The sequence below is a fragment of the Diachasma alloeum genome, unplaced genomic scaffold (assembly GCF_001412515.2).
Source record: "Diachasma alloeum isolate Michigan unplaced genomic scaffold, Dall2.0 Dall_scaffold_00480, whole genome shotgun sequence".
NCBI lineage: Eukaryota > Metazoa > Arthropoda > Insecta > Hymenoptera > Braconidae > Diachasma > Diachasma alloeum.
The window spans coordinates 543,649-568,648 of NW_021680613.1; the positions used below are offsets into that span (position 1 = coordinate 543,649).

Here is a 25,000-nt window from a genome sequence, read left to right on the forward strand (position 1 = left end):
CAAGAAATTTTCTACTTTCATGAATTGATCAAAAATTCGTACCTATCAGATGATTATATTGAGGAATGAATTGAATGTTGTTTTCTCGAATGATGCCGATGTTTCAATTGAACTTTCCGTACATCACATTGAACGAAATTTGTGATATCCAAGTTTGTGTTGACTTGCCGTAATCTGTGATTCTGTTATTGTAAACTAATGCGATTTTTTTTAGTCAAGAAATATAAACTTCTTTCAATTCACCGACATCTTACTACAATCTCAAAGCTTTTTCCGCGTAACAATATTCATCCTGAGTCGACGTACGAAATGCTCGCTCCAATTATAATTTACTTGAAACAACGTATGATCGTGTTGATTGAGATAATAGCATATTTAGTCATGAGAATAATTTTGATTTTTGAGTAAATCAACGAATTTCTGGAGTCAGCAAACTTTTAGCTAGAACGAAATCAAATGCTCTCATTATTGCGACAAATAATCGGAACTTCAATTCTAGAGAAGTTCAATTTCTCCCAATCAAGTGTACCTCAAGAAGAGGTAACTGGTATTCACTATGAAATCATGTTTATTTGAAAATTAACAATCAAATCATAGTTGGTTTAAATAAAATTCTTTTGGTAACACTAATTTTTTCTGTCAGTGTATATTGAAAATAATTCAATAATTAACAAGAATTTATATCGAAAAAATTATTAATTTGATAACGACGCAGAAAATACTATTGATGAAATTCACTGAACGTATTTTTTCCAAATATATTTACGAAATAATTTGCAATTTTTTAGTTCATCTCATTCTATCATTTCACTACGGAATTATGCGTTCAGTAGCCGAGCATTTTTTTAATGCAATTAGGGGGTGGATAAATGTCCAATTAACAAACAAAAAAATCAGTGAAATTGAAAAAAACTAATTTACCATAAACTAATTGAAATTGTTGAAAGTTTGGGTAAATTAAATTAAATGAGACGATTTCATTGATTGGAAGATTGGCTGCAAACTCCTCAGCATTGTGTGTAATTTATTCCTGCGTTTCTATTCAAATGAACTCTCTGTACGTGTCTCTAACCCCAGGAATACTGATCCAATCGAGCCTAGTGCCTTCACCATGAATAATTTGGCAATGTAATTATAAAGAATTTCCTACTTTACGCTGTTTCATTACTCAATCGCCTCTCACATTATAAAAAATTGTTTTTAAAAATCGTTGTTGTATTTATTTTTAGTTTTAGTGAGCTGACAGTTTAGGTAATGGCGGCTATAAAGCGATTATTGGTGTTGTAGAAGCCAATTTGGGATTGGACTCAGAGGATGTTCGTTAGTTAGCTATGACAGGCCAATTATTCTCATTGAAATTCAAAACGTGAAGTAAACTAGACTCTGCGATGGTGGGATCAGGCGTCACTCCCTCGCTGGGGGGTGAGCCCTCGGTAACAATCAGTACTCCTCTTCGTCTTCCTCGAATTCGTCCTCCGCAAGAATGCTGCAATAATGGTTCCAAACTATTCAAAAGCGTGATATTCATTGAAGTTCATGAATTAAGTGGATGAGAATCACTCTAGATTGAAAATAATTTACAATATATTTGAAAAATAATGAATTCGTGATGTTTGGGGTGGTTGGAATTATGTAGACAAATTTTTGGACGATTTTCACCCCTGGATGCAGGTTCACCTTACCAATAAATTCCAAACTTCAAGCAGGCATGCCTGATCATGCCCCAGTCAGGGCCTTTTGAGCGTACCGTAATATAGAAAAATTAAAATTACATCAGACATGTCTGATAAGGGAAATTCCGGGGTCTTTTTCAGCCTGTTTTGATTGAACACGAGTGCTTGTTGCCTATATCGGATACAGCCAACTCGATCCGGCCATGATCAGGACCAGGTAAGGTATGCCGGGAATCCTTAACTTCGAAAATTCTATAAGTTCAATACGGCGAACCTGATTCGGCAATGATCAGGTCCGGATAAGGCATGCCGTACAGGAAAAATTTTCACCAAACAAAGAATCGGGGTGAAAATGGTAAAGGGGGGTGGGTCGGAGGGGAGGGGGATGATGATCAGGAAAATTATAGTAATTGATATTATTCTAGATTTAGTTCAATACTACAATTTTATTGGGAGTATCATTAATATACTCAAAACAAACCATGATTTTAAGAATGATACGGTGGTCGAGTGGATAGGTTACAGAACTACTACGCGGAAGCTCCCGAGTTCAAGTCCCGCTCTGAGTGATTTTTTTTTCTCGATCCGCCTATTCTGAGACTTTATTTATTTATTTATTTATTATTATTCATTTTTGGCTCAATTTAATAATTCAGTCAGCAATCTATTAATTTGTAGCAAAGTCTCTGCCAGGTAAGGGCGAAACCAGGCCGTCTGTCACGGCCCTTATCAGGTTTAGAAATCAGGTCCTGATCATGCTTTACGTTACATTTCCTATCAGGCCCTGATGTGGTAATCGTAACAGGGCCGAATCTTTACTACGCCACATCGGACCAGGGGATTACCAACCAAGTACTAAAATTTCTACTCGGGTTGAAATTCCACCGCGGTTTCCCCTTAATGAGATTCCATCTCAATTTCTTATTAACTTTGGGAATATGGTATGGATGAATACTAATAATAATAATGTGGTCATTAGGCAGGCTCAAAAAACATTTGGTCCGAATTTCAATTGGCAAGTTTATAGAAACGAGAGCTCATTAGTTCAAATGACTGTGTGATTTTTTTCCGATTTTTAGCAACATTTCTAGTGCTTCCGCAAACGATTTGAAAATATACAAAAATATCTGACCCACTGGCAGTTCGTCATTATGGACGTTAGTGAAAAGTCAAATGATCTTATGGCGATCCCTTGTCAGGTAGCAAGAGTGTCGACCCAGTGTGATGTACAAGTGGGCATGTTCTAGGAAATATCTAAAGGTCCTGCCATTATGCTCACTAGTCACAAAATCGTCAATGTTAAGTAAACAACTGAAAACTTTTTTCTTTTACTTTATGTATTTTGAAACGATAATTTCAGATATCTTGATTTCCTTAACTTCGGCTGATCTAAACAGAATTCATCAATAATGTTCTGTAATTACCGCATTGAATAACGTCATATTTATTCATATAAAAAAAAAGTTGGGACGGGAGATATCCTCTCATCTATGTTGAAGAAAATAATTTAGACATTATTCTTTCAATTTTCTTCCCTTATCAATTGAAATGACTTTCTAGACTACTGAAATGATTAAATCATTAACAAATTTTTCTTGCATGCTCTGTCTCGATTAAAGTCAAATTTCAATATAGTGAGAATTAGGCACTGTTCTTTTCCAAGAATCTATAAAGATAGTGCTACAACAATTCAATAGATAATATTTCGATGACATCGGATTGCAGCATCACAATCCGAATGAAATTAATATTTCAATATTCTTAAAAATTTAAATTAGTAACAGATAATTCCGATAATACGATTTGTGAGGCTCTTTTGTGCCTTCAGGGACCTTCTAAGAATGTAAAAATTCTGGGATTTTACGAGGAGTCATTCAGTTTGACGGTCAGGGGCGAGTATTGAGCAAATTTCATAATTTCTCCATTAATTTATGATTGGACAAGCCGAAAATTTTGGGGGTGGAGTTTTTGCCCACTTAATATTCCTTTTACTGGAATACCTATGAATTTTGGGTCTCTCCTCAATCCCTCCTGAACACAGAAAGTCATTTGACGATGCACTACCAAACCAATCACATCGAAATAATTGCTACGTTGATTTTTTTCTCTTCTGTAAAGATTAACAACAAAAAACGTACGAAAATGCCAGAAACGCGACAAGACATTGACATCACTTTCGTCGGTAGTGCAACACCGGAAATTTGTGGAAACCGTTTGCCTTCCAATAGGCAGGTTTTACAGTGTTTTTTCTATCACACGAGACATGTAACACCGAAGCTTACTGCCCGTGAAGCCGCAAAGTGTATTGTGCGGAAGTGTGCCCTTTTTTGGGAATACGCAGGAATCCCAATCGTGCAAGAGTCCTATGCTATTACGAAAGTGGATAATCTAGTGAATTAGTATAGAAATATTCAAAGGTACAGCGATTGTCGAAAGGAGAAATATTTAGTAGCGCAAGTGAAAGAGATCGAGTTCCAACATATGCTAGACAAATTATTTCATTCAATCAGCGGAGTGCACAAATTAAATTTCGGAACAGTGAAATATTTTTCTATAAGACATACACGGTTTTACAGCGATCATTTTTTGATAATTTTTTTCGGTTCCATTGCTCAGAGCAACGAAGAATTTTCTGCCTACGATTCTCCTGATTAAAATCCTGAGAGAAAAAATAATGCCCCCGATTACCACTTGAGCTTCAAAATTATTTGAGGAGAAATCACTCGCGCTTCGCACTCGGGATTTTTGAACTTGCAAAACATAACACCCTCCTTTATTTGCAAAGAAACTATCGAGAAATATCCAATCGTTCTGAAGCACCCACAGTATTATGAACAATTATTTTTATGAGTTACTCTAGCGATAAGTAATGTATATCACATTTATATTAAATTTGTATGATTTAAAAAAATACAGCGTAATAATACATTTTCTAAACTCTATGAACATTCAAAATAGTTTCAATAAAACAACTCCACTTCTAATTGAGCTATAACAATGAACCGAGTGACGTTGAAATCGTAATGTATTGAGGAATTTAACGATGTTGTTTGTCAAGTTAAATTCCAAAAAAGTTGACAAACTTAATATTGAAAAACGAATAAACCAGTTATTTATTACGGAGAGAAAGAAAAAAATCGACCTGTGCTAGAGAAGGCTGGGCCAGCGGACTAACCTTCTCCATTTCAGTATATGGCCCTCCATAAAAACACCGGACACTCCCAGCACCTGTCGGAGCCTAAAAGTTTAACAATTTTCTTTTGCATTTTTCTCGAATTTGGACCTGTTGAAAATTATCCTTCTTTTGGAGAATGACGATGAGATAGTTAAACTATCACTTGACGGAATTAAAAAAGGACTGGATCGATTTCGGAGGGCTCTGGAAGCCCCCAAAAATGTCCATTTTCAGCAAAAATGATCCACTTTTATTCGTTAACAAATGGAATGGAAATTGCGAAAGAGCATTATTCATATTATTTGATTATTTGTCAATAGTTTCCCACCAAGTATTCAAGAAAATATGAAAAGTTTACTCATATAATCACGATTCGAAACTTAATTGACTTTTTCACGTGTATAACGTCATAACAAATTCCAAATCGTTGCGGAAGCTCAAAATATGGTTCTAAAAATCGGAAAAAAATCACACAGTCATTTGAACTAATGAGCTTTCGTTTCCGTAAACTTGCAAATTGAAATTCGGAAAAAATGTTTTCTGGGCCTGCCTAATGGTCATTCAATCTAGAGTGATTCCTGCATAAATAGCGGTTCTAAATTTCATCTACAGAGCGCAGCATACATACACGTTACTTACTCTTCCTTTCGCGCATATTTATCTATTAAATTACGTCCAGGGCCACCGCAAGTCTTTCCCATGGGTGGACAGTACCAGTAACAAAGTACACCCAAGGAGACAATGAATAGGACAATTGGGGTCACTAGAGCAAGCACCAAATGCCTCAGATTTTCGTCCCAAGAGTACCTATTTCACAAACGCAAACACATTCAATTAATCTGCCTGCTATTACGTACTTACACGATGATTACAAATATGATCTTGTTCACAGATTATTGTTAAACCATTCTCATTTTTCATTTTGCATTTTGCAAAAAATAAGAAAATTAAAAGTACGTAAAAACTTTACCTGGAAACCACAGTCTCTGGATAAGTTCTGCTGTAGTAACATGGGAAAATTTTCCCCATGTTCTGGTAGCCAAATTTCTTAGCGAATTCTGAACAATTGACTCTTGGTGGATATCCACAACCTTCTGTGTTGATGAAAAATTTTGTATCCGCGACGTCCCATGGTACTGTACCTACTGGCTTTTTTGTGAAATCCTCGTACGGTAGTTTTGAGTAATTGACTTTGACCTGATGACATCTGATTGCAGCACTAGTACAGCCTTTAACCAAAAATGATAAGATTAGAATTTTATTTCATTTATCAATCGTTATGAATGGAGCAGAACGGAGGAGGGGGAGGCATGTTATACGGATCGATCGAATTTCTATTCAAAGATGTCTACTCATTTTCGAAAACTTAAATTTTTGCGAGTTGAAGGAGAATTCTGTGATTTTTTCAGACTGATCACGAATTGTATGCGACCAACATCTCTGATGATGAAGACAAATTGTGTGTAGAAAGGTGATGAATTATTCATTTCCTGAATACGGGGTGAAAAAAGCTTTAGTTTTCGTGGATTAATTCGTAATTTTTAGGGAGTCGCAGCATCCTGGAATTCAACGAGTGAGAGATCCTAAAATCGAGCGATTACGTCATGGATTTATAGTGGTATAATCCTAAGGGGTGGCTCCCAAAGTGGCAGTCTTACCCCTACAACCCCGCGCAAGAAAATAAACAAAGCAAGAAAGTAAGCCGAACCAACATCCTTCCTGTCGAGCATCTATCTAATCCTCTACATTCTAATCCGCGCCAAGGACGTTGGTCCCGCTTCTACTGATTTTTTATTTCATAAAGAATTTTCCTCCAATCCTTATTCCATTTAGAAATATTTTTCTCATAGACATCTGATTGTACCCAATACGGTCATTCATTTGACATTTCCGACTTGATTTTTGTTTAATCCTTTATATTTTTCAAAAATTTCTACTGTTCAGTAAGAATCAAACAAAACTTTTGCTTGGCGCAGTTTCTTTACAAAAACATTTATTTTTGTTTTTTAAGGAGTTTTTTTATGCACTTCCAATGGTTTAATATGTATTCATGATGCACCGCGGAAGAATAGTGATAAATGAGAATTTATTCGAGTTCCGTAAAGCGTAAGCAGTCTGAGACTTAAGCGATTGAAAATAATTTACTTCTCTCAAGTAAATATGGTCTACGTATTACACTGAGAAATTTTTTTTCTAATATCTGAAACATATTTTCTTGTGACAAGTAAATTTTTTTCAATTGCTTAATTCTCTCGGGCATCTCAACTCACATGACCTGAAAAAGGCCTCATGCTTTAAAATATTCATGTACTCAAGTATGATTTTATCGCAAATGAACTTACTTAAATCGCGTAGAAGAATCGTCAATCTTCTAGTCTTTATTGTTTTCATGATTTTTTCGTTATGCACTTCCAATATTACAATATGTAAAATATTCATGACGTAACGCGGAACGATAGTGACGAATGAAACTTTATTCGAGTTCCGTGAAGTGCACACATTCTGAGATTTAAGCCATTGAAAATAATTTACTTCTCTCAAGAAAATATGCCTCAGATATTAGAATTTTTTTTTCTCAGTGTAGGAAATTTCCGAGGAGCTGCTGACTCCCAAAATCATGGCGCTACTCTGCGATGAAATCAATCTGAAATCACTTTGAAATCATGTGAAATCATTAAAATTATCGAAATCACTGAAATCACGTGATTCCCATTCTCTGAAATCATTTCCGAAAACACGCTGGGATCATTCCGAAATCATTAAAAATTAATGAATGTTTTGTAAGAGAATGTGACGAACTTTATTTGTCGTGATTTCGATTAATATTTCATTGCCTCTGAAATCACTGATTTCGAATTTATGAAATCATTCAAAGTCAGTTGCAGTCACGAAATCATATCGCGATCAACTTGAAGTCGTTGATTTCATTTCTGCCCAAAATCTCTAAAATCAACTCTGAAATCACGTGAAGTCGACTTCATATCGAAATTATGGTGTCACTTGACCCTCGATCACTCGCTCAACGAGTACGGTACCACCCGTTTTCGTTTTTTCATGTTTTGAAAAAATTAAAGTTTCTAGTTCTGTGCCGCGCGGTGCCAGTGAGTCCCTGTCGGCCCCTCGAGCGACAGTGTTGCTACATTTACTGCCACCCTTGGAATGCGCGCATGGCGTTAAGCGCAGCGGTGGCAACAGCGCGCTCGGTTTAACCCAGCGCTGCGCTAACCGTGCGACGGATGAAGGCTGGCGCCCATGTGCGAGTGATCAAGGGTTAATCAGGGAGTGAGTAGCCCCTCGGAAATTTCTCTCACTGTTGAAAAAAAAATTGTTTGTGCTCTTGGATAACCACTCTCAAGTCGATTCATGAGATAATTGAGAATAAAAATTGCTTACCCTCTCTACAACTCGCCCAAGAACAATTCTTCAGCCCCTCCACATAGACATGTTCCGTCACCACACAAGCGACAGCATGCGGTGAAAAATCGGCGAGAATCGTTGATATAGCTGGCTCCACCACGAAGGGAATAAGAAATAAAAATCCAAAAACCGCCAGTATCGCTGTTGTTCCAAGACACAATGAAGTATAGAATTTCGCTTTTTCCACGAAACTCTGCATCTCAGCAAGAGGAATTTGTGCATCAACATTTCCAATGTCCCCAGCAGTACTCGATTTAGTATCCTCCTCCTGCTGGGCGCCCATTATCACCGTTGACTCGTCGGAATCAATTATCGAGGCAGCACTTGGGTCGAAACGACCCAAGGAACCTCGATTTATGTATCCGTACTTCTCCACCCTACGTCTCAAGTCTCCCAGCTCGCAACGGGACTCCCCGTCAGACTCCAGGTTATCTGATTTATTTTTTTCCCCACTTACGAGAAAAATAATTCTTCAAAAATTCTCCCTCTTTTGTACTTTTTCCCTCGATTAAACCTTCTTTCACATATCTTTACATTAATCCATATTTTCTCCCTGATTCTTCTATTGTATTCATTCGCTCAATTGCAATGACACGACTCAAATCTAGCCTATCATTCAATCAATTTTTTTTCCATTGATTTTTGGAATCATTTTTTTTGCTCTATAAGAAATTATCAGGCCTTAGAAATACTTTTATGTTCAGCTTTTCACTAAATGGTTCGTAATTTTATTAAAATTATGGACGCTCCATTAATGAAATATAAATCGGTGATTACTTATCAATCGTTAAATTATTAATTATTGAATCAGCTGAGCACGTTTGAGAGTCGTGAAAGCGTGGAAAATTGGTAATTCGTGTACATTTGCAATTGATTATTAAATTCTAAAAATCATTCTCCCATTTCGATTTTCTCCTCCATGATTAACTGACCCATGAACACGTGTCTTAACCATTCAAATTTATTTATCATTTAATTTTGGTATTAATCCCCTCGGTTCCTAATGATTTCGGCAGTGCCAGTTTGGAAATTCTTTTTTTCTCACTCAATCCAATTAATTGTCCGCTTAATCGTGTTTTGTAACTACTTAATTATTTAAATTCTTTTTCTTTTGTCACCTAAAATTTTGAGATCGATAATTTTTTATTTCTATAAATCACGCGTTCCCCTCCCCTACCCTCCGGCCCAGTCGCACACTTTTCAGTAGTGTCCACGGAGGGAGAATATCGATTGGCGAGCCGGGCTCTCCTCCAGGAGGGGAATGCCTGTAACAAAATAAATCAACCGGAAGCGATATCAGTGGTGTACCATGGTATAAATCAATAAACTTTTATATAATATTCAATAAAAATAGCCATAAAGGAGAGAAGCAGACTAGCCTACAATAAAAAACAAAGATTTGATCAAAAAAATATATAGTGTGTCTCAGAATTCTTGTCCTTTCTTTCCAGGGAGTAAAAGAAGAAATGCTGACAATTATGAGTCGAAGGTTCATTTTCCATTTCTACCTTAGTAAACGAATTATTGATGAAGTTGATACGGAGTACACGGAGAAAATTATTTGGTGAATGTCACCAACTATTTTCTCCGTGTATAGGGACTAGGGGTCAGGGATCAGGGATGGACATGAGGAGTGAGGGAGAGGGTTCCTGCCATACGGATATCAGCCACAAAAAATAGAAGTTTTCACTTTTAGGGACATGTCGCTGGTTTTCAGGAGTCTATCGCCAATTATTAAATTCTTAGACAATTACTCTTGCAATTTCAAGTGAAGAAGCTTGAAATTTTTAACAACGACAAAGTTACATGAAATTTCTGTATATTTTCATGTCCATTGACGAATCGGTTAATTTTTTGAGTATTCAAGTAATTCTCGATTTTCAGGCCCTGAAGAACTCTGGAAATTTTGGAAATTCAGGCAACAACTTTTCTGAATTCTCAATCTATTAAAAATTAAATTGTATGTGATTTTTCTTATTTTCACGATGAGTTCGGAAACTCTTTCAGTGAAAAATCCATAATTGTTTAACATGAAAAACCCTATTTTCTTGAATTTTCAAGTTGAATGAGAAATTTAGTGAACGCTTTCATTTGAAATTGAATTCAACCTCACAACATTGAAAATTCAGATGACGCTGGGACTGAAATTTCAAGAAATTTCTAACAGAGTAGGGATTTGCGATTGTGAAATTAAGTGACTGCAAAAATCTGAAATTCCACTACTTTGTCACAATATTTGCTTCGGAATGAAAGCTTTGTAATCGCCCAAATTTAAGTTTTCAATTTTTTGAGTTTAGATAACTAAATATGGTTTAAAAAGTTCGAATATGCGATGTTTAGATGGTGGCTATATTTTTGTTGCGAAATTTTCTTATAAGCAATCAATCGAATTTCATGACTTTTCCATGAATGTGGACTTTAATAAACTCCACTCATTGACACCAATTGAAATTCACTTTCCCATACAGATTCGAAAAATTCCATATTTTTAACTTCCCGGCTAGGGAAATTATTGTAATCAACTTTCATGGTATCTCCAATCGTTCCGGACCATTTTCAGGATTTATTCAGGGTTAAGCTCTGGCTAAACACTGCTTAAAACTTGATGGAACCTTGATTAAACCCGCATCGAGTACGAATTCGAGTCTTGAGAGGGTCTGAATATGTAGAATCATTTGACAAAATGAAATAATACGCAAAATTTTAATGACACTTCAATTGATGATAATACTATGACGTGAAAAAACAGAAAAAGAGAATAGTGAAATAAGAATTTTAAAAAAGAGAATTTATTCGGAAGCAAATTGCTAGCAACAATTTATTAGCAACATTTATTAGCAACAATAACTATCCTCATTTATAAAAGAATGCAATTGTCCACTTATTTAGTGCTCTTATTACTATCTTTCAGAGGTACCATCATTAATAATCAGGGTTATTCTAGTTAGTGTCAAGTACCACCAATAATTTATGATAAATTTTCAAAAACCGGTTACATGTCCCTGAAAATTAGGCACATAAGCCTGAAAATAAAAAATTCTCCGACGGAAACGAGGGAAAAGGGAGAATATTCCGCTGGAATGGACATTAGCACCCTTTGAGTTGATGCTTTTCCCCTAAACCGGTTGAAACCCATTCCGTCCCCCTTCCTCCAACACTGTTAAAAATTTTCGTCTGAATGTTCCGTGCCAAATTCCGGACATTTTCATCTTGTTCAAGTTCCACTGCAATTTCAAGAAATCTTGCCATTGAAAAATCAAATATTCCATTGATTTTCTGTTCAAATGACCGGGAAATCAATAAAATACGTGATTTTTCAGTTCAATAATTCTGCAAAAATTCAAACAAACCAGGAAAATTCAAGGAAAAATTGAAAATTCATGTCATTTTGTTTCTGAATATTTATGTTCCACTGAAAATTCAATCAAGTTGTAAAATTTCCATCTCACTCCCACTGGAAACTCATGAATTTTCATGAATTCTACTTAAAACTTGAAATTTCATAACTATTTTTTCCTTAAATTTGATTTAATATCACTCTCATGAGATTTACTTAATACCTTCCATGAAATTTCTAAAAATTTCTAACAGTGTAGCCCCCACTCGTTATCTGATATCAGAATTAAATCATTATGGAAGTGATTCCAATTACAATAATGAATTTGATCGCGTTTCTGATGTTATTAGATAACTGATCGCTTAACTAATAAGTCCCGGCACCAGAATAGAAGAGAAAATTTCGATTCAGCATTTCATCCCCTTTCACTCGCGGAAAAAGAAGGCTTGAGTGTTCTAGGTCACCCTATTTTTTGAATTGCAACTTGAAACAAAAACTTGGTAAATATGTTAAGTGCATAGTGAATTTTTGAAAGATATCGTCATGTTCGAAGGAAATGCGTTGATTTTCATAACGAATATTTTAGGAAATTATAAAAGTCATCGACGAAAGGACATTTTGATAAAAAATAATTTTAAAACTCATAGTGAAATCGTCGCCTTGGAAGGAACAACTTCACTGATTCAATACTCCTTCATCAGTGGAGTTGTTCCTCAACTAAATTCTCTAAATTATCTTCACATATCGACGTTTCCGATGAGACAATGAAGTAGAAACAAATGAATTCATTCATTGCTTTCGAAAGAACACAGGAATTAATAATTTCAATCGCTACCATTCTCAATATGTTATACTTATTCATCTCAGATTTCAGAGATGTTCAAATGGTTGATAAATCGAAGTAGAAAAAGTCCCAATCGTTTAAACCTAAACATTTTTTAATTTAAACTAAAATCCCGATCACGTTCTAATAATAATCCCGTCCAAAACCCATCAATCAACCTAAATGAAATTCCACCCCCCCAAATGACTTATTAATTTTCCTCATCCTTACGTGACGGATCTCAGAGTGCCATAACCGAGTCTCCTCCACCGGCATCGCCCAGATTCCCACTTGCACTCTTATGAATCTCATTGAGTGCCCCAGGTCCCTTGAACCTCATTCTAGCATCATCCCCAACGACAATGGTCCTCTGTATACAAATCAGTGTCAAACAGCTGACAACGAATAATACACTTGGCAGAATAAACGCAATGAGAAACTCCTTCCAAGTATTATCCAAGTCAAATCTCGATACAACTACACCTGTCTTATCCTTAGCATAGAAGCAGGGAAACCTTGCCCTAGCATTATGATCAGATCCATCCTTGCCATATTCATGCAGGAAGTCTCTGCACTCATCCCTCAGGGTATTGACACATCCTTCAAGATTAATGAGCAATCGGCTCTCATTGGCGAGAATGAGACTGTGCTCAGGAGGTGTGATCATACCAGTCTCATCAAGTGGTTTGGTAGCGTAAAGATTCAAGTAAGACAAGTACGTAAAATTGGTCAAGTCTGTGAGCATCTCCTTCTCCAATACCGATCCATTAATGCAATCAACAGCCTCAACTCCGAGACTGGAATTAAAGATACCGTAGCAAGACGCCATCATCACATCTCCTCTATTTTCGTTCCAGATTTCCTTGCCACTGTCAACATCAATGGCCCGCTCACACTGGCTCAAGTAAACCTTGTCTCCACTCAAAAGAATAACATTCTTATTTCTAGTTGGAATGTCGACACACCTCCTGTCGCAATTGTAAGGCGTTCGTATTCTCTCGCAAGTCCCTCTATTACAATTAAATAAACCATCGATAGCAATACACGTGATCTTCCCTCGTTTTCCTGAGCACTTCAGCGGTGGATCTGTATCGCTGAATGAACACTCAAAGGCATCAGTGACATTCATACAAAAACCAGCGGTACAGTTGAACGTTCCAGTTAAATTTTTGCATTCATCAGCTATACACTTTGCTTTTTTAGCATTCTCCTGATCAATACCGTAGCACGTTTTATTGGTTGTGTTGGTGCAGTTGGCTAGGATAATCGTCGAGCCATTTCGACGCAGATTTACATGAATCTGGGAACAGGGTCCAGATGTTTTTGATAAACACCATTCACCACAGCTGCCCCAGTCGCAGTTATCGGCGTTTACGGTACGAATTGTTGTACACATTACGGGAACTGGGGTTATACCTGAGGCAACTGCTCTGGTGGTGGGCATGTAGATGGCCACCGTCAGGTAGACTAGGGCCACTGAGGAGAGGACAGCTGTCATTTGGCAGATGCATATCGTACCGCAGATTCGACCGTCTTGAGGTGGTATCACTAGGTCCTCTACTGCCACTTGTTTCGGCATTTTTGTTGGCTTTTTTTGGTTGATTCGGTGGTTATCGAGGGAACTTCACTTTTATGGTTTTCAGTTTGGGATTCTTGATGTCCCAGCTGGTGTTGTGAGGCTCTTCGGGAATTCAAGACGTTACATCGCGGTTATCACTGGCACTGATCTGTTGGAGGGGTTATGGATGCCTTTGCAGGTTATGAAACGTTTCTATCAGGTATTTGTCGAGGTTTTTGACACTGGGGCACCGATTACGTGTTATAAATGCCGGGTGTTCTGGTACCTCGCACCAAAAGTTTACGAGAACCGTGCCACGGACGTTTTTACTGCAGAATCAACGGTGATAACTTGATGATTGTGCGCATGCGCGACCTACCCTTAAACACTGAGTTGTACGAGTGCGCGAAACGATTGGGTGACTGGTGTGTTTGAAGAGGAGTTTTCAGTTGGAGGATCGATAGAAGGCCTGCGCTCTTAGGACGGTGGAAGGAGGGTTTGCTGCAGTGACGTCAGAGGAATTTGTGGAAAGAAGGGTGGGAGGGAAAATCGAAGTCGCAGGTTGTTCTACAATTTTTTCATGAGTGGAACAATCGATTTTTTGTATTTATAAGGCTTTAGAGGATTTACCAATTTTTTTTCATTGAGGAATTTTTATAATTGAGTTTTTATAATCATTTTTTAAAATTAAGATGAGGAATCAATTTCTTAAGGATATTTGAATGAATTTGTAAAATTGGAAAATTACCAGTTGTCTGAAATGGAAACCAATAGTTTATTTCTTTATCTAAATTGGGAATAAGCTTTTTGAAAAACTGGATGGGTTCCGATTTTATTTTACGATGGGAATAAGTGGTACGTCGAACATAAAAATAAGTAGTTAATTCCGCGCTTAGTCGGACTGCTGTAGACAGCGTGACGCCAGGACTTTCTGCAGTGCTGAATGCGTGCATTTGATTATCGCCCTACATATTTCATTTCTCCTATTTTTTCATAACTGCGGTTGGCTGCACAATGTGCACCACAAAAATGCTCAATCCATAAATTTTAGAATAATTTTCTCTGAGAAAATGTCTGTCAGAGTTGTTCAATTTGTACTCTTATGATGATTTGAATTTGTTCAATTCTATTTTTATTCTTCACTCAGAAAAATATAATTCTGCAAATCAAATTTGTTTCAGATAAACAAATTAATTATCCATTTAATTAATTATCCAAATTAATTGTCCATAATTTCCATACAAAATTTCACTGTAATTTCTTGTCCGAAACAAATTTGATTGGCAGAATGATATATTTTTTTCTCATTGCTCAGTATCTAAATCCGGGGAATGCAGTGTCTGCGAAAAAAATATCCTCGAATGTTGTATACACTGTTGAAAATTTTTGTCCGAAATTTCTGGTACACTATTCGGAAATTTTTATTGAATTTACTTAGGCCGGAAATTCCAAGGATTTTCGTCATTGAAAATTCGGAATTTCGTGGAAAAATAAAGAAGAACTGTGAATTTCAGTTCCAGTTTTACCTGAAAATAAATAGAAATCCCGAAAATTTCGGTGAATATATTCTGGAATTTTCAAGACAGTAACACTGAATGCGCTTTAGGGAGAAAAAATTATGAATTTTCCGGTTTCACCGAAAATTCTATATAAATTGGCATTGGAAATTCAAATAAATTAAGGAATTCTCGTCTTTATGCTGCTTAAAATTCTGGACTTTTACTGAATGTTCAGTGAAACCTTAAATTTCATGATTTTTTTTTCTCCTAAATCGCATTTAGTGTCACTGTCCTGAAAATTAGTAGTCAACTGTCCATGAAATTTCATTTTTTTTTTCTAACAGTGTATAATATCCTGCAATCACGAATATGTGCATTCCTGAATCCGTTATATTATATTCTGAATTCCGATATACGGAATAACCTGAGTGGAAATTAAAATCAGGATAGAATAAGAGACTGACCAGTAAAAACGGACCAGAATTGATCAGTTTTGGATCAGAAATGTAACGCTTGTTTGAATCCATGCCTGGTTAAAATTCTAGGATCCGATCTTTCTGAACAGTAGCGGATCCGATACGGATCTAGTCGAGATTTGACTGATCAGAATAGGATCACAATTCACTCCGCCACAATGAATACAGATACTCCATTCAGAATCTCATCAGATCCTGATCCGAAAGTCTAATCAATAAATTCTGACCAGTATTGAACCTAAAACTAATGTAGATCCAAGCTAACTGAGTGAAATTTCTACTCGGGAATATTCCGGAATCCGAAATATTTAATTCTCGATTCCAGAATATTTTATCCTCAATTTCGGAATAATATTCCGTGGATTTCCTCGCATTGAAATATTGTACGTTGCGTCTATAAGAGATGGCATGTACTGACGCCGCGCCATCCGAATTTTAGTGAGTTCGGACAATAATCACGAGGAGCACTCAGGGAAGTGTTTTCATACGTTCTTTCTCCGCGGATTCGCCCTTTCAGCTGGCAATTGAGGGTTTTGCAAATTATTAGTGGATTTCAAGAGGCAATTGGTCGTATTTTGGGACATTCTTGCGAGATTTTTGAATTATTAGTGCCAGCAGCAAACTCTAGAACAGTTTGAAAATGCTGGGAGGCCATTGAGCTCCTCACTCTGAGGCCTGCTCCGAGTTACTACACGAGGTCGAGGTTTGGGAAGCCTTCGTCACAGTATAATTGTGTCATTTTTTCCTTTTCCTCTTCTCTTCGTATTACCAATTCAACGTACACTATCATCCAGAGAATGAATTTATCCCAATATCGACTGAGAATCCATTTGAAAATTATATATATCGGATTTCGGAATATTCTTCCGCCCAGGTAAGAATTACATAGGCTGACGATGAGAACAAGCCTGTATGAGCCCAGGGTTGGCGAGGCTCAGTTATTCAGGCCTGGGATAGGCTTGGTTTCATCGTTCACTTGAGCTTCAAATGAGGATGATTAAAGGGGCCATTGGCGACGCTCAATTCAGGCCTAGTCCAGGCTTTCAGTATTCAGGCTCAGTACATCAAGGCTTATTCAGGGCTCAGCAAGGCCTTAAAAATTAAAGTTACTTTCGATTAATTTCCTCAATTTTCATATCAATACTCATTAGCTAATGGTGGTGAAAACATTATCATTATCTAATATACAAACATAGCTATAATTTTCCACCAAGTTATCTAGGCTAATTCCAGACCAGGCCTAGAGCAGCTCTTTGTGCACGAGGCTACATAATTATTATTATCCTTATGTATAATTAATTAATCAATCGATTCTGAACTCATAAATCCATCGGACCTATCATTTATTCAAGTTCAGGAAGTTTAATTAGGATATCAACAAAATAACACTAACACAAGTTGAATTTTTATACCCGAAAAGAATGTATCATCCTAAGAAGTGGCAGGTAGCCCAGTGGATAGCGCGCTTGTCTACGGATCAGAAGGACCCCGGATCGAACCCCAGCAGGAGCAAGTTTTTAAATGTTTGATTTCATTGTATTTCAATTTCCAGGTGCGCGGTAATAATCCAGGATTAATAACTAATAGAAACCAATGATGATAATAATTTTTTTCCCATCCATTGTTAGTTAACCGACATCACTATCACCAACAACGCTTAGCAACAGTGATGTACTGTCCGACCGCACTCTTTTTCATAGGTTGCTCTAAATTCATAAAAAAGGTTATAAAGCAATAAGAAATTGTTTATACAAATATCTGTAAACAATACTCCAGTTTATTGAGCCGAAGCTCGATTGAGCCTTTAAAATTTGGTAATTTAAGGCTTGAATCAAGTCTTGGTACCAAGCCTCGTTCAAGCCTTACGGACTAAGCCTGAAACGAGGTTATCATTTTAGGGCTGAAGGAGGATTGATCCAAGGCTGAGCCTCAGCCCTAATTGAGCATTTCCGAGCCTTGGTCCAGAACTTGATGAGCCCTGTTTCTATCGTCAATTCTTACCTGGGCGGGATTGACGATAAAACATCCCGGATTTTCCGGGCATTATTTCCGCATCGAGAATTAAATATTCCGAATTCTGGAATATTATTCCAAATTCCGTAATATAATATTCCGGATTCCAGTATATAAAATCCCGGATTCCGGAATAGAGATGTACCTAATTCCGGAATATTATATACCCGATTCGAGGTTATTCTTTTTCTGTGTTGTATTATTGATGTCTCATTCTATTGATCTCGTGGACTTCCGACCTCCATTCCCTGCTATTTCTATGTCCGTCTTACATTTTTTTCCTTTCAAAAAAGTCATGCGGGAAAAAACTCGAATAGAAAAAAGTCGAACTCGAAATATCTCGAGTGACAGCAAGCTTCAGGGGGGACGCCCCCAGATAGCGTTGAGAAAATGGGCACGGTGAATGGACATTTTCATGAACGATTTTTGCGAAAAGGAGAAATACGCTTCTAAAAAAAATAATGTCTTTTTTCAAGAAAACGAATTCGTGGCAAAATTGTCTTTTCTCAACGTAGATAGTAGATAAGCACATGATGCAAGCCGAATTGATACTTGTTGATAAAGATGAAATTGATACTTGAATCAGGTCGAACCCGCTCTGAATGAAGTTCTAGAATTGACTTGAATCAAGTTGGACACGACCTGAACCAATTCGTTATACTGGTTTGCACATTTTGGGTGACACTTTATTCAGGATGTTATTCACAGCATGAAATAAGTCGATTCTCGACAAGAATCAGTCCTACTCGCGTCAACTCAGATCCTTCGACTTGATTCAGGCAGTGTTTTTTAATAGAGGCTTAGCTGGGAAAAACTCGAGATTATTCGATCTTTCTATTTAATTGATTTCATTGAGTTATTTTCTGAAGAAATTCCTCGATATATAAATTTTTCAAAATTTTTTTACACTTTTCTGTTCTCCACTCACTGAAAAAATCAACCAAAAACTTGAAAAATTTCATGCAAGAATCTCTGCGCAAAAATTCAATTCTACTAATTTTTTTCTATGAGATTGTAATGTCCAAAAATAATTTTTCAATCACTTTATTGGGGATTCATCATTGTTATAAAATTCGTATTATGAAATTGAGAAATGACCGACTTTAGTCGTCATTTCCCAATTTGATTCCCTCAACATACATTTTCCACCCGTAAAGTGGCAATGAAACCGAAGACAGTTAGCACAGCCCATGCGGTTGCTAATTGATCAGCGAAAAATCCAAGGGTTGCACCACACAATTTAGTGGGTCATCGCTCAATTCCATAATTAAAATCATAACTTAAATCAGCCGTTTATTGCTCCTCGTCCCGAGTGGTCGAGTCTTAAAGGGGGCTTCCCTCCCTTTAAGAGAAATCTAAATTTCTTCGTGATCGCGAAATTATTGAACTACTGGTGGAAAATGTTCACAAAATCGATCTACCTTCGCGTTTCTTCCCATATAGTAATTCGCTTAAGTCGATACTATGCGTGGTAACCTATCGAATTAATAGTAGATAGCTATCGGGCGTGTTTATGTAGGAACTTATGTATTTACTGCATCCTTAAATCGAGACTAGTGTCTTTTCTTGCATATAAGGGACCTTCAATATATTATTTCACGTTTCATCCCGGCCCAATTATTAAAATCCTTCAACTCTACAAAAATTTTATTAGTTATCTAAGAGTGAAAGAAGATAAGCTAATTGAAAGTAACTCCGCATGGTTTCGTTGCCGGTAATGAAATCATTAGTTTACCGAAGAATTCATATATTAGTTTTAGTAATGAATATTTTTCAATATAATTGTAAAATTTTAATCAATTATTATGAATAATCAATGTAAAATCATTCATACTAATTTTGTTAAAATTCCGACAGTACAATTTATAGTTCTGATAAAATTATGATTTTCTAAATCTGAAAACGTGTAAACATCTAAATATTAAATCGGTTAGAACTCTGAAGTCGATTAAATAAATATAATAAATCAAATCAATCTTTTGATTCTAAATAAAACTTGAATTTATTTTGACGCCTAAAAAGGACTGCATAGCGTCGTCCTCATAATAAAAACTAAAAGAGATGAAAGATAATCCTTCAGATTATTCTTTTATTGATAATTCTTAAATTATATTTCGAGAGTATTAAAATTAAAATATAAAAAGTTGTCCTCCGACGCTGACAACATCTCTGGACATAACAAGATATTTTCCATTGAACATTTCTATTTGAAAAAACGCGTAGACTAGCTGTGAATTATTTCAATATAGAATCAGCGAAAGGCTTTCAACTTTATTTTGCAATTGAAATTGAAATTTCATCGAATTGCTAATTTATTATCAAAAGAATTATACTGGGGCTAAACTCTGTCTAATACCCACTCATTTTTTAAGTTTTTCATAGAATCTATTTTTATGTGGATAAAGGAAAGTGTATTTGTTTAGCTAAAAAAAAAGAAACGTCGAACGGACAGAAAAGCGGTGCAGCGCCGCCCTGTGCGAGTGTGTCCCTGTCGACCGCTCAAGCGGCAGTGTTGCTACATTCACTGTCACACTTGAAATGCGCACGTGGCAGTATGCGCCAACATGGCAACAGCGATCGGTTGAACCCAGCGGCGCTGCGCTAACCGTGCGACGGATGAAGACTGGCGGCCGAGCGCCAGTAATCGAGGGCTGATCTGCTGATTCTAAAGAGAAACTTCAATTTAAAAAAAAATTTTTGTCCTTTCGTATATCCTCTCGGGTTTTTACGATTTACTCCCTTCCTACCCCCCAAACCCCTGTGCCACATTCACTGAGGGCCAAGGAAAAACCTCACTTCAGGGAAAAACCTTGACCAGATATAGTTGTCCCTCGTGAGACGCTTGCTCGGACAATGAAACTGAGAGAATTAGAGCGTTAAAAAACCATTTTGCCCCCCCCCCCATCGGGAATCGAACCCGAATCGTCCACCTGCCAACCCCGCGCTCTAACTATACAGCCACCGCCGTCGATAGAAACTTGAATGAATTTTTACGCCTGAAAAGGGCCGCATAGCGTTGTCCTCATAAGAAAAAGTAAATGAGATGAAAGTAAATCCTTTACACCGTGAAAAATTTTTGTCTGAAATTTCCAGTAAACTTTTCGGAAATTTCTATCATATTTAAGTTTCACTAAAATTGCAACGAATTTCGTCGTTGAAAATTCCGAATTTCGCGGAAATCGGAAATCGGTAATGAGAACTGTGAATTTCGGTTACTTCATTCCCTGAAAATTAATAGAAAACAAGAAAATTCCAGTGGATATATTCTTAAATTTTGATTTTTTTTAAATATTCATGTTTCATTCAAAATTCAGATAAATTGAGGAATTCTCGTCTATATGTTACGTAAAATTTTGGAATTTCACTAAATGTTCAGTGAGACCGGAAATTTACGATTTTTACATAAATCCCTAAATCGCGTTCAGTGTGACCGTTCTGAAAATTAGCAGTCAACTGTCTATGGAATTTCCTTCCTTTTCTAACACTGTAGATTATTATTTTATTGATAATTCTAAAATTATGTTTCGCTACGTATGAAAAAATTCAATAGAAAACCTAACGAATTCGCCAGAAAATTCTATTGGAATTCTATAAAAAGTCAATGGGATGTCTATAGGATTTCTATTGGAATTCTATTGAAAAATTCGATTTGTTTTTGCACTGATTCTATTGGATACTCGATAAGGAAAAGTCAATAGATTTCGAATTTGTGTTTGAATTTTTCTCTTGGGATTTTTTCTACAAGAATGCGTGGGCATCAATTTTTTGAATTTTTTCCACTCGGATTCTATAATGCAAAACAAAACAAAATCTAGCGGAAAAAACATGAAAAATTTGTAACAAAAACAGCAAAAAAATAGAATTTTTTTCAATAGAATTCCAAAAGAAATCCTGTAGATAGTCCATAGAATTCCTATAGAATTCCAGAAGAATTTTTTAGCGAATTCGGTAGGTTTTCTATTGAATTTTTTCATGCGCGTTGAGTATTAAAATTAAAATATAAAAGTTGTCCTCCGATGCTGACAACATCTCCGGACATAACACAATCATTCCAAAAAAATAACATCTATTTTCCTCCAAATCTAATTTTTCACCACATTCTCGCAATTGATCAATCTGCTTATTTCACAAGCGTTGAAAAATTGTTTCCACTTTTCTCTCAACAATATCCCCTAAGCCCCCGATCACTTGTAAGTCTTTCCTAGAGCCCGCTGAGTAAATGCTCAAGCTTCATGTCGCTCGCTTGACCTCCCTCAATCTCCAACACTTCTCCCCCACCACACAACCGTGTAAAATATCATATTCCATCTAAAGTATCATGTAACTCTCCCGTAATTCCCATCCCGAATCCCTCGAAAACTCAAACTGACATTTTGAACTTCAAATCCTGAGAGAAACGGAAATTGAATACTCCGATGAAACCAATCACTCCATTAACAACTGATCACACAAACTTGTCCATGTTTATATCCCACCACGTGACAATGCATCAGACAGTGTAAAATATACGGTACCTATTATAATCAATAGGTTTCCGGTCAGTGCCACTTGATTCTCACATGCTCCACTAACATCCATTGTTATTTCACGGCTGCATCGTGGCTACTATTTTTGGACACAATGCAGGAAGACTGTCAGTCTCTTTTCCATGAGCATGATATTCTGCATTGGTGATGAATAAATTATTGAATGATGCATCAATTGAATAAAATAATAAAGGTCAAACATAAGTGAGTTTTTCTTCAGTTTTTTTCTTTCATAAATTCATTATACAACGGAATTAAAAGAATTGAAAAAATATGAAAAACATTCTGCACTGTTGAAAAAATTCAACTGAATTTTCCAGAAAATGACACTGAATTCAATTTAACGGAAAAAAGTCTAGGAAACTTTAAGTTTCTCTGAAAATTCAAGGAAATTCCTGATTTTTCAGTGGAAGAACCATGAAGATTCCGAAATTTCCACGAATTTTCAATGTAAACATGATAATTCAATAAGAAATTGCTCTGAAATTTCAAAAAATTGAAAATTCAAGGACATTTTTGCTTGAATTTTCCTAATTTCCATTAATTTTTATGGAATAATTTAACTGAAATTTAAAATTACCATGAATTTTCCACGAAAACCACGAATTTTCAATGGTAAAATTCCCTGAAATTTCAATGAAACCGTCACTTGTTTCATATTTTAAGACTAAAGACTGGAAACTTCAGTGAAAATTTTTTAACAGTGTGTTTCACTGATATTAATTCCAAAATTGTCATGAGGAAAATAGCATTGAAATAGTTTTGATCAATAATTTCATAGCTGCAACGCGCCGACTATTTTTGTATACAATGCAGGAAGACTGTCAGTCTCTTTTCCATGAGCATGATATTCTGCATTGATGAAAAATAAATTATTGAATGATGCATCAATTGAATAAAATAATAAACATGAATGGGGTTTTCTTCAATCTGTTTTCTTTCTAAATTAATTATACAACAGAATTAAAAGAATAAAAAAACTATGAAAAACATTCTATTTCACTGATTTCACTTCCAAAATTGTCACTAGGAAAACATTATTGACATAGTTGTGATCAATTCAGTCACTGCAAATAATTCACAATTTAACGAACAATAATTTCATAGCTGCAACGCGGGGACTATTTTTTAATTCAATGCAGGAAGACTGTCAGTCTCTTTCCCATGAGCATAATATTCTGCATTGATGAAGAATAAATTATTGAATGATGCATCAATTGAATAAAATAATAATGGTCAAACATGAATGAAACAGAATTGAAAGAATAAAAAAAATGAAAACCATTTTGTTTTACTGATTTCACTTCCAAAATTGGCATTAGGAAAACATCATTGACATAGTTTTGCCCAATTCAGTCACCGAAAATAATTCATAATTTAACGAACAATAATTTCACAACTACAACGCGGGGACTATTTTTTAATAAAATGCAGGAAGACTGTAAATTTGTTAATTACAAAAATATTCCGTATTGATGAAACTTGAAATATTTTTCTCATTCATTTTCTTATAAATAAATAGTGCGGCATAATTTGAGGCATTAAAACAAAAAAGTGAGGCACACTGTTTACTGCCGATTTTATTTTTAGTGATTCTGTTAGAAAATAAAAATTGACGTGATTTTAATAAGCGCAATGAATGCAAATTAATTATAATTAACAAGCAATGTTTACATCTGTATGAGTACTGCAGCTATTAAAGCCATCGTGTAAGAGACCGCGTGGTCCCTGCAATTTGAAAATTTTTGAATTTAAATTTCACGTGAGAGAAGAATGACATCTACATCATGAGTGAAAATGCTGCTCGATAATTTAAAGCTGACATTACTCACCTGACTGATCCAGTACTCCGGAGTTATCCCCCAGGAATTGGAAGGAAATGACTAGTTTTTAGGACCCGAGGTTTTACTTGACGGAAACAAACATGGCTGACGTTTACAAGTTAAGACTGGGGCGATTTCAGCGACGCCCAGTGGGTGGCGTAGAGTACTTGGAAAATCAATAACGATGAGTTTCAGGGGATTTTAGTCCTTTTGGATAAACCTAAAAATAGAATTTGGAGATTAAGTTCATCGATTTTAGATTTATAGATGTTTCTCTTTTTTTGCTGGCTTGGATGAGGGGGGAGGGAGGAGGGGAAGTTATTGCTTTGGTATCAGTGGATGCACCTGATTGGGGAGGGGGACTCATTAGCCTTAATTGGAAGCTTCTTGCAGATTGTTCACCGATTATAACAAAAGCTCATCATCATGAAATGTTGAATTAGTACAATACGTCATTAAAAAAGTTCTGGGGTTGTTGGTGGTAGGAGTTCGCATGTGAATGACAAGTCTCTTTCAATTCTTTAAACATTGACTTCTGAATGCAATTAACTATGGTAATGTAAAATTATTATCAATGTTATGTCAAATAAAAAGTTTTTGTTGGGTGGATGATTATTGCGGAAATGAAAAAGTTCAACCTTTGTTAGACTGATAAATTTGCTAGAAAAATACCCCTCAAA

At 36.1% G+C, this 25,000-nt stretch overlaps 2 protein-coding genes across 4 annotated transcripts; both read right to left on the reverse strand.

Moving 5' to 3' along the window:
- Positions 1–649: 649 nt before the first annotated feature.
- On the reverse strand, positions 650–24,417 carry LOC107042493 (protein tipE). Of its 3 annotated transcripts, none has more exons than XM_015263551.2 (5): positions 24,330–24,417; positions 8,242–9,530; positions 5,819–6,077; positions 5,488–5,655; positions 650–1,505 (listed from the first exon to the last, which is right to left on the reverse strand). In XM_015263551.2, the coding sequence occupies exons 2-5, from the start codon at positions 8,546–8,548 to the stop codon at positions 1,322–1,324; spliced, it is 918 nt and encodes a 305-aa protein (XP_015119037.1). In that variant the 5' UTR covers positions 8,549–9,530; positions 24,330–24,417; the 3' UTR covers positions 650–1,321. The 3 variants fall into 3 exon arrangements, with proteins under 3 accessions (XP_015119037.1, XP_015119038.1, XP_015119039.1); XM_015263552.2 differs by having other exon boundaries at positions 1,377–1,486; XM_015263553.2 differs by having other exon boundaries at positions 1,462–1,486; positions 5,477–5,655.
- LOC107042492 lies at positions 12,653–14,287 on the reverse strand. Its single transcript, XM_029126432.1, is given in 2 exon segments — positions 12,653–12,714; positions 12,717–14,287. Coding segments are annotated over 2 exon segments (1,350 nt in total). The 5' UTR covers positions 14,005–14,287.
- Positions 24,418–25,000: the final 583 nt, after the last annotated feature.